Source organism: Sinocyclocheilus rhinocerous, unplaced genomic scaffold, assembly GCF_001515625.1.
Source record: "Sinocyclocheilus rhinocerous isolate Xijiao unplaced genomic scaffold, SAMN03320098_v1.1 scaffold4326, whole genome shotgun sequence".
Classification (NCBI taxonomy): domain Eukaryota; kingdom Metazoa; phylum Chordata; class Actinopteri; order Cypriniformes; family Cyprinidae; genus Sinocyclocheilus; species Sinocyclocheilus rhinocerous.
The window spans coordinates 39,504-50,180 of record NW_015623495.1 but is presented as its reverse complement, the minus strand read 5'-3'; the positions used below and the strand labels follow the sequence as shown (position 1 = coordinate 50,180).

The following is a 10,677-nucleotide window of genomic DNA, read 5'->3' as shown; positions in this document are numbered from 1 at the left end:
CTTCCTTCTTTTTTTTTTCAAGAAAATGACAGATCGTTTCTCTAGATAAGACCCCTATTCCTCGGCTGGGATCGTATAGAGCCCTTTGGAGCTGCATTGAAATTTGGACCTTCAACCCGTTGGGTTCCATTGAAGTCCATATGGAGAAAAATCCTGGAATGTCTTTCTGTCTTCAGTCGCAAAGAAATTAAGGTTTTCGAGGAAAACATTCCAGGACATATATTGGACTTCAATGGTGGCCAACGGGTTGAAGGTCCAAATTGTAGTTTAAGTGCAGCTTCAAAGGGCTCTATAAGATCACAGTCGAGGAATAAGGGTCTTATCAAGCTAAACGATTGGCCATTTTCTAAAAAGAATGAAAATTGTATAAACTTTTTAACCACAAATTGCACTATTGCACTAGCTTCAGGATGCACGTCAGCAAATTCACACATTACGTAATCACATTGGAAAGGAACATCTTAGAAGACATGGGGGTGAGTAAATTATCAGGACATTTTTATTCTGGAAGTGAACTAATCCTTTAACACAAAAAATATTTTCCACCTCTTAAAAAAAAATCTGGATTACACTGAGGAACAATGGAAGTGAATGGAGCCGACCAGTAAAATCTGTTAAAATACTCACTGTTTAAAAAGTATGGCCACAAGATGTAAACAATACGTATTTTAGTGTGAAAACATCACTTGTTAACCTTTTCTGTGTAAAGTTATGTCTAATTTTACAACTTTTTACAACTTTGTTACCATGAAAATATAATTATTTGAACAGCTATAGGTAGAGGAATATCTCTTTACTTCCAACTGAATGTCTATTCTATAGAATATTATTATTACTGAAGATATGCATAAACAATAAAATGGAAAAGCAGATGACCAAATAATTTCATGAAATCAACACAAGGCCATGAAAACTGCCACCAATAATTCTTGACCCCATAGACATATTTGCCCACCTTGAACAGAGCTCCAGTCAGCTTGCAGAGTGATGTGCCGAAGATCCACCCCTTAACTGCCTCTACAGCCCAGAAGGGCAACGTTAGCAGCAGCAGAATGTCTGCTAAACTCAGATGGAGGATGAAGGTGTCGGTAACGTTCAAGCTCGTTCTCTTCTTCCACAGTACCACCAGAACCAGCCCATTTCCCACCAGCCCCACTACCAGCGCCAGAGAGTAAAGGACCGGAATAAAAATGGAATCAAAGTACATGCTCGACTCCTGACCACACACAGTTCCTTCACCATCCGGGATGTAGCTGTAATTGTAGCTGTAATTGTATAAGTCCTCCAAGTCACTAGGATCAAAAAGTGTTATCTTTTTGTCACCATTCATTTTCTGAAGAAAAAAACAAAACAAAACATATAGAATTAGTATATATATCATCCATTCTACTGTCAGCATTTTTTTCTTTATATGAACCATCATTGTCTTGTGAATGCACAGTTTAAAGTTTGAGGGTAAAGTTTCAATTTAGTCTTTTACTCTAATTAATAATCTTACAAATATATACAAGATGTAAGTTTATGCCTGAAGTACTTTTGCTGAAGTAACGTGTTTTGACCAGAAGGGGGCAATGATGAGACATGATTGAAAGAATATCAATCACCAAAAAATTAAAATCCTGTCATCATTTATTCGCCCTCATGTTCGTTCCAAACCTTACTTGCTTCTGCGGAATATAAAAAACATGAAAGACCGCATTCAGATTGATTGATTGATTGATTGTCCATAAAAATGAAAGTCAATAGAATCCAGTGTTTTGGATCCCTTTTACTTTAATTGTACAGATAAAACATTAATCAAAAAATCTTCTTTTTTGTTCCACCGAAGGAATTTTTATTTTTTTTGCAGGTCTGAAATAGCATGTATATGATGACTAAATGTTGTATAATGCTGCATATATTAGGATACATATACCCTGGTTTGCTCCTCTATTCTGAAGCAAAACCCAGGATTTAATAAGTTCAGTTACAGAAGCTTTGGCACGCAAAAAGTTGTTCTCATATTTCACTGAATCACTCAATTGAACAGATAAGAGAAAATGTAAAACCACAGTGGCCACAAAGTACATTCATCACTGATGCCTATCAGTCATAATGCAATTCAGTTTCTCAACACTGATGAGACCAAATTAAATCTCCTGTGACCTTCACGTTTGCTGCTGAGGTAACGGTCTATCACCATCCTGAGTGGCCATTCCTGGTAAAAGTACAATTTCTTTGAAAATGAGCTTGTGGTTAGTTTTGGATAGTGTAGTACCTAGTGTCATGAACCCTACGCTTTATGGGAAACCATGGGTTTTACAATAAAGCTCTGAATGTCAGTGATTGAAACCCGGTATCTGTGGAGGTGTCACCCCCTGGTATTTCCCTTCATAGCATAAATAAAGTCTGTTTGTGCTGGAAATACATTTAACATCTAACTTAACTATAAAGTAATTAATTCGTAATTCATCAAAATTGGAACTGAAGCTCATTCAAAACTCTTTCATATTGCATATTAGTATATATGGGAAGCAAAGTGCACTAAACATTATAGGAATAAATACATCCAATAATAAATCAAATAAGATGGTCACTGACAATCTTCAAATGTAAAATTATTACAAACATAAAACATTCATTTGAGCAATGATACAACGTGAAGTGGGTGTATGGCTATATGATGGATGGAGATCTATAATAAACAGTTGGAAAAAGGAAAAAAGTTTGAAAGGAAGAAAACGTACCTCTCTAAGTGTGGGATCTCACAGTAGTTGAGAGTTGCTGAAATGATTGGCACATAGAGAGTTACTCTATAATAAAAGGTCACAGCATGCAGATGCATAGAAGACAGACAGACAGACAGAGGAGGAGGAGACAGTGACAGGGAGCACCAGGGTTTGAAATAGGAAATAAGATAAAGATCAGTTGTCAGTCATTCACAATTCTTTTTCAAATGTTAATTTTGCTTTCTCAATGAAAGGTTGTGCTCTGGGAAATGCAGATATACGATGCATGTTACAGGCTGACAAACAGTCATTGTTCATTAATTGTTCATCAATCTTATGGATCCTCTTGTCTACAAAACGCTAGACAAATATGGAGATACCAAGAAATTGTAACTTTAGTTCTGTATGCTAACTGATAATATTCCAGTCAAGTGTATTTGCAATGTACAAGTGTTTTTTTTTTTTAGCATTTCACTCAGAAAACCATAAAATCCAGTCAACTTTGTTATTTATAGCCTGTATCTGTTTTTGTATTACAAATATTTAAAATATGTGTTTATTTTCTGTAAGTATGATTCTGAAATTCTCCATTGCTGATTTTGTAAAAGTAATAGTTGCAAAGTATAACTTCTTTTGCTCCGTTTGCTTGTTTCATCCTTATGTCACACATGCTCATACAGCGGGCTGTTTTTTTCACACCTTTACACCACGTCCTGTTCTTCAGTTTTCTCGTTATTCTCACTTGCACACCTCACTGCTCACGAATATTCATGTGTACTTTTTGTTGACTGATTTTGGTTTTCTACCTTACGTGCAGAGATTTTGTTATTGTGTCAGGTTGAACCTGTCACTATTAAAGGCCAAGTGAAAGCTACAAATGAAAAAGTTTGAAGGAGAATAGAGAAGAGAAATCTGGTCGAATTCTTTTAAGCAAAAGAAAAGGGAACTGGGAGACGATGAGCACAGATTTAGAGAGTGGTTATAGCTAAAGATTGACCAGTAGATCAGATGCTCAATTTAGATACAATCTTGGCAAATACGACATTCTTAAACGGGCACTAGCCTAGTATGTCAAATTCTGTTGAAGTTGCACCTGAGGTTAGGAAGTACCACCTCTCTATTTTTGTTTTACTTGCAAACGTCATGACCCTAAAATACCAGCCCACACCAAACCAAAAACGTCTCATTGGACTTAGCAGGGCAACACACTCTTTTAAGGAATTGTTAATTTTGTAACGAATTTTAAACATCACTCTCCATAGTCAAGCTGTTTCATATGGGTTCCAAAAAGAATTCTGTCATCCTTTAATCATCACTAAATCATTTAATTTTTATGTCCGTTTACTATAGGACACAAAAGGAGTTTAATGTCTCTGTATTAAGAAAGCACTATAATTTAACCATTGTGGACCAGGCTTCACAGGAGCTTGGCTCACTCTGGCCCCACATCAAATAACAACTAGGTGCAAAATTGGTGCAACATTCAATTCAGCTGCAGGTTTTGAGGGAGATCATGCTTTTTGGCTGCTTGGTATCAGAAACACCTTTTTATTTAAAAACTAATACACAGTATTTGAATGTGGCTGCAGTCTTCAAAAATGATGAAATAACATAATTTTTAAATAAATAAATTTTTTTAATCATTATGCTAAAATGGTTTGAAAAAAAAAAAACATCAAATCACTACTGATTGATTTCCAGAAACAGGTGCATTTGTTACATAAACATTTTATTTATGCAATTTGTGTATGCTGTCAATTCAAAGTTTTCAGTCACGTGACTGGCATGGAGACATATCGGGTAAAACATGCGTTGAACTGAAGCACAAGCCTGTCTTGATGCATTAAGCCATATTATAAATTTTGTTTATAATGATTTGCTAAGGGTAACTCTTACTGTGCAATTTACCGTGTTGTGTACATATTCTGGGTGTGTATGCTTGCCTGTATAGTACGCATCATCAATAAAGTGTATACTGAATTTGGTCTTGTAATATCACTGTCTTAATACATTAGTACTTACTACTAACTGGTAAAAAATAACAGGCAGGCAGTGGAGGAAAACTTCCTGTAAGAATGTGTAGTCACATGAAAACTATGAATACAGGAAACATATGCAACGTGCCTTCAGATGACTGACACTGCCTTTCTCAGAGCTAAAAATGATTTACATGTGCTATATTTTATTCCTCATGGATAACTTCAGAGAATTATATCAAAACAAACATTATTTGATGACATCAGCTCCTGCTTTATTCAGAAACAGAAGTAACTTAATCTTATTTGTGTGTTTTACTTTTCATTTATTAGGCTATGGTCTAAAGCGAAAGTACAGCACTACCAATATAGTCTATTTTAACAAAGTTTATTTTACTGTTTAACTTTTATCAGACTAGATTTTAAAAGTAAAAAAGATTGTTTGGTAATATTATTTAAGAGAATTGATCTGACTTTATACATTATTCAGTTTCCCATTTTTTGTCTACAAAATAAATTAAACATTTTAACTTGCAATGTTACAAAATCAAAAGAAACATCAAATCAAGATATTTGAGGAAATTGCAAAAATAAGAATAAATGATGTTTGACAGGACATCACTTACCACAGCATATCGCTGAGAGCTGCTGGAATTATTGACCAATTGAAGGTTACTCATAAATAAACCTAAAGGTCATAGCAGGCAGATGTGTAGAAGACAGCTAGAAGGAGGAGACAGGTTTAAAAGAGGAAATATGATAACGATCAGTTGTCAGTCATTCATAATTCTATTTCAAATGTTCATTTATGCTCTGGGAAATGCTATGTCTAGCAAAAACTTGATAGATACTGAGAAATTGTAACTGTAGTCCCGTATGTTAATTTTTAATATTTCTATCTGTATTTGCAATTTACAAGTTTTTAGAACACCACTGGACTAGTCTGGACTAATCTCTCTTTATTTATTTATTTGTTTATGTTTTGTTCTGTGGAACACAAAATAAGATATTTTGAAGAATGAATTTGTTTACCATTGACTTCTAATTTAAACACTTTATAAAACTGAGTCGGGCCGAGTACCAAACAAACTTGCAGCCAATCAGCAGTAAGGGGCGTGTCTACTCATGATGTGGAGGAGAGAGCGCTAGAGAGCGCGGACGGACATTAGCCGAGCCGAGTGACCACAGAAAGATAGAGATGGCAGATAAAAAAACAAAAGAGGAAAACGTCTGCGGAACAAAAGAAGGCTTAAGGCAAGAAGTAGGACCCGTGTAAATATCGGATCAGCTTTCCAGCGCTGGAGAGAACTCAAGGAGCGGAAGGCCTGCGATCGGACGCCGAGGTTGCTTTGTTTCTTCTCGATAGGTGAGTAACACTGCGTCTACACCAGACGCGACAGCTAAAGTCTGTATACACTGGACGCGATAAAGCGACCGTTGAAAATCATTTGAAATTTGTGTCAATACGTCATAAATAGAACGCAGCAGCAGTTTTCATCCAGTGTAGACAGCATCACTGATTATAATGAGTTCTATAGTATTTTGTTGCACCGCGCCGCTCGAGTCCGGTGTAGAATTATAAGTAAGCTTACACTTATTCTAAGTTAGATCCACTATTGTATGCTGTTGCCATATGGCAACATATCACAAAGTACCTTAAAATAATTTTTTTTCCCCACATTTTTTTTTTACAGCACTTCAAGTTAAGCCATTCTTAGAAAAGAAAAATATTTAAATATTTTTTTCTATAGGTCTATCATAATGCGTGCGGTAGAGAGTTAAATGGCAAACAAGTATTCTTAACACAGCATAACAGGATTCACATGGTGTTCACCAGCACTAACAAACCTCTGAGCGATCATTGGCACTTATGCAAACTCTTGCAGTAGCAACATTTGAGTAAATAAACCTGCAGTCAGGGGAAGTCTGACCTAGTTCAGTAGCTTAAGCTTCTCTGAATTTTCTTTTTTTTATTATTTAATTCAAATACTCAGGATAGATGTTGTACTATTACATATACATTAATCTTTGCACTGCATTCAAATAAAAGATAACATTAAAGCATTACAATATAGGTAATGTGCACATTAATTGACAAAAAAATGTTGCTACATGATCTTAGCTTAGTGGTTAAAGATCATGTGCTAGTAAACTGGTTCAAACCTCAAACCTTGGTGAATCATGACCTTTCAGATTATTAGTTTTCCATTGTGCCCTTAAGCCCAGTGTGTGTGTGTGTGTGTGTGTGTGTGTGTGCGTGCGTGTGTGCCTGGTATTCCCTACATTATGGGGACCAAATGTCCCCACAAGGATTGTAATACCAGTCATTTTTTTACCTTCTGGGGACATTTTGTGGTCGCCATGAGGAAAACAGCTTATAAATCATATTAAACAAAGTTTTCTAAAAATGCAGTGTTTTGTATAAGGGATAGGTTTAGGGGTAGGGTTAGGGTACAGTATAAAAACCATTACGTCTATGGAATGTCCCCATTAAACATGGAAACCAGTGTGTGTGTGTGTGTGTGTGTGTGTGTGTGTGTGTACAGTTATTTTAAATAGTAATAATATTTCACAATATTACTGTTTTTATTGTATTTGTAATCAAGTAAATTCAGCCTTGGTGAGCATAAGAGACTTCCTTGAAAAACAATAAAAAAAACTTTTTAATGGTGTGTGTGTGTGTGTGTGTACAGGTTTTTCTATACTGGTGGGGACTTAAACCTGATTACACACCAACTCATGGGGACTTGTGTCACTGTGGGGACCTAAATTGAGGTCCCCATGGGTACAGAAGCTTATAAATCATACAGAATTAGTTTTTTTGAGATTGTAAAAATGCAGAAAGTTTTCTGTGAGAGGTAGGTTTAGGAGTAGGGTTGGTGTAGTGCGACAGAAAATACAGTTTGTAGTATGAAAACCATTACGCCTATGGAGATTCCCCCACAAGGATAGTGAACCAGACTGTGTGTGTGTGTGTGTGTGTGTGTGTGTGTCAGACACTGAAATGTAAAAATCTTTTTACAATTTGTTATATTAAGAATAAGAATAGAAAATAAACTTAACCCTTATATGCAACTCAGGGTCACTTTGATCCTTTTTCTATACACATAAACTTGACTTTTCTTTTTCATTTCTTTTCTTTTCTTAAAAAAAGAAAAAACTTTTAGGCCATGAATGAATCGAGCATGAAGCACATCATCTGAGACCTTTTGATCATTGACTTAGCAAGTTGTATAAACATGACTAAGCAAACTACACTTGTCATGAGCAAGCATGGAGTGGTGAACCATAGTTTGTGACCTTGAGATTCTGATCGGCCGGCGTGAGACTCTGGCCCAATCCCAATTCTATTTTATACCCCTTCCCCTTCCCCTTCCCCTTCCCCTACGCCTACCCCTTCCCCTTGCCCCTTGAAACAGAGTGACAAGGGTAGGGCTGAAAATATTCCCCTAAGAAATGGGACACCACTACTACACCGTTACACGTCATCATATGTCGTCGCTAGCTCTTACGTCAAAGAAAATGCGCCGATATTTATCACAAACTTCCACGTATTCACGTATTCATGAACGTAAAAACAATGCATTGATCAGACGTGTGTTAAAAGAGAAGTTACCTGCCACCAAACTAATATTTACGTTGTCAAATCAGCGGGTATCAATAAAATATATTGTGGAACTATCATGCAGTCAATAACATTAGCGAACTTTTATCATAGCGATTTTTTGTAAACGTTTCTTCGGAGAACATAACCGTACATATGAACACAAGATTGAATGCAACATAAAACAAATGATTATTTGTTATTAAAATCCTTTTATGCCAAAAAAATACTTACATTTATGGGTCTCTCTGCTTGCTCAGGCAGCCATATTGCCATATGCGGGGAACTTTTTCATGCCCCTTCGTTTGAAGTGAGGTCCCGAAAAAACTTCATTTGAAGGGCTATCTGGCCCTTCCCCCTACCCCTACCCCTCCAGCCAAAAGAGAATTGAGACACCCCTACCCCTTCACGTGAACGCGCGAAACGAAAGGGAAGGGGAAAGTGAAGGGGTAAGGGGTAGAATTGGGATTGGGCCTCTGTGTGACATCGGGTCCCTAATGAACGAATAATGAAAGAGTAAGAGAATAATAGAATCATACCAAAATTAAAACAGAGCTATATTAATAATAATCTCAGTCTAAATTTTGAAAATCATTTGAAATTGGATTCAGATTAAGCACAGAGCTAGAATCAAACTGAAACTAAAATCTAAAAAATGAAGTGAACTTTACAGAAGCATAAATAAAAAACCATTGCCCAGACCATTAGATCCTTCCTTGGGTCAATGGTTGGTCCTTACAAACATATTAAGAAATGCTACTTTTTAAATAAATGTATCTTGTTTTAAAGATAATAAGGATATTGTTACTGGGAAACAATACAAATATTGATTAATATATTTATTTATTTGCAGTGTATAATCTTTGCAGCACAGGTCTGTTGTTCTGCATCTTACTTGTTTTAAAGTGTCTACAGTATTTCATGTCCGTATGGGTTGTTCAAACAACTGTGAATATGTAAAACAAAATAATATTGAGTGCAGGTGTTGTTGCCATGGTCTTGTTTTATTTGAGGAACTGAGACTACTAAGACATTAAGTAGCTTTCATGACACTGCACTACTGTCATAACAAGACTCTCATGTAATTGTTACTTTTGTGTATCAGTATTTTTATGATAATAGGCCTATCTTGGAAACAAATGACACATTTTTGATACTTTTTTTAGTAGTGTGTACATGTAACAGGTTCGGTGCTACAGCGGGGCCACTGAAAACCGTGAAGACTGTCATTTCTTTTTTCTTCTCAAATTAGGGAAGTGGATAGTGAGGGAATTGCTGAGGCTAAGGAAAAACGGCTGTTTATTTGTTTTCTGTGGAAGATGGGTTTGGTTGTTAAGTATTTTATTCCATTTATTTGAATCACGGCTGAATGCTTTTGACTGTTGTCAAGAAAAGCAATTTCAGACAAACTTGAAAAACAATCTTAGAAACAACTGCAACAACACTGCCATGTTGATTGAACAACCCCTCGCTTCCTATATCTACACCATGAGAAAAAGACGCCACCACATTACCACGTTCTCAAGTTGAGAGGAGGTATGAAGGAACTATGGCATTGAGTATGACCACACTGCAAACTGTTTCTCCACATTCTGACCAGTACTTTAAACCTCTTCCAAGTGTGTATTTTGCTCTGAAAGGCTGCTACTAACAAAACTATATCAGTAAAAAAAACTTGAGTCTCTATACTTGCTACACCTGTGGTTTCCTGTGCTGTGCGAAAAAAAGAAAAGAAAAAAAAGAAAAAAAGTCTGCAGACAGGAGATATCACTTTTCTTCTTAAGCCCCTGGCCCTTCTCTCAAAGCACAGTGTGTTAACTCTTGAACTTCCTACAAATATTTTGCATATTGAACTTAATTATTATTTTTGTATTACTGAAGAACAAGTAGTGAAACTCATCCAAACAAAGCTATTCAGCAGGGTATATCTTAAATGATGACCCTGATAGGAAGGACAGAATTACTCAGATGTGTTGATAAATGTTAACAAAAGCTTGCTATCATCTCAGTAACATTTCAAGAGTCATTTTGTCATTTTGCTTATAATGTATAGAGATAAAGAAAATCTAATTGAGAATCACATAGGTCGAGATATCAAGCATTACACACACAAAAAAAATATTTTTAATGTTTCACATTGATATTTTTAAAGGAATATTTCACTCAAAAAATTAATTAATTATCTTTTTTTCTGAAGATTTCTATCACTTATTTTAATGACAAACTTTGTTGATTCACCACTGACATTTAGGTACATTGTGTGGTACTTTTCATTGATACTTGTTTTGAACAGTTGTAATAATATTAAATATAACTATACTAAATTGTATTTTAATCTCATATCTGAAATAAGTGAGGCTTTAGTTTCTATAACCAAAAAAAAAAAAAG

General features: G+C 35.6%; 1 protein-coding gene across 1 annotated transcript in view; it reads right to left on the bottom strand.

Moving 5' to 3' along the window:
- Positions 1-2,758, bottom strand: part of LOC107755753 (C-X-C chemokine receptor type 3-like) — a 6,487-nt gene extending 3,729 nt beyond the window's left edge. The window contains exons 1-2 of the mRNA XM_016572685.1: positions 2,727-2,758; positions 956-1,333 (exon numbers count right to left, since the gene is read on the bottom strand). Coding sequence (XP_016428171.1) covers positions 956-1,330 — 375 coding nt within the window. The 5' untranslated portion in view covers positions 1,331-1,333; positions 2,727-2,758. The remainder of the gene's footprint in view (positions 1-955; positions 1,334-2,726) is intronic.
- Positions 2,759-10,677: the final 7,919 nt, after the last annotated feature.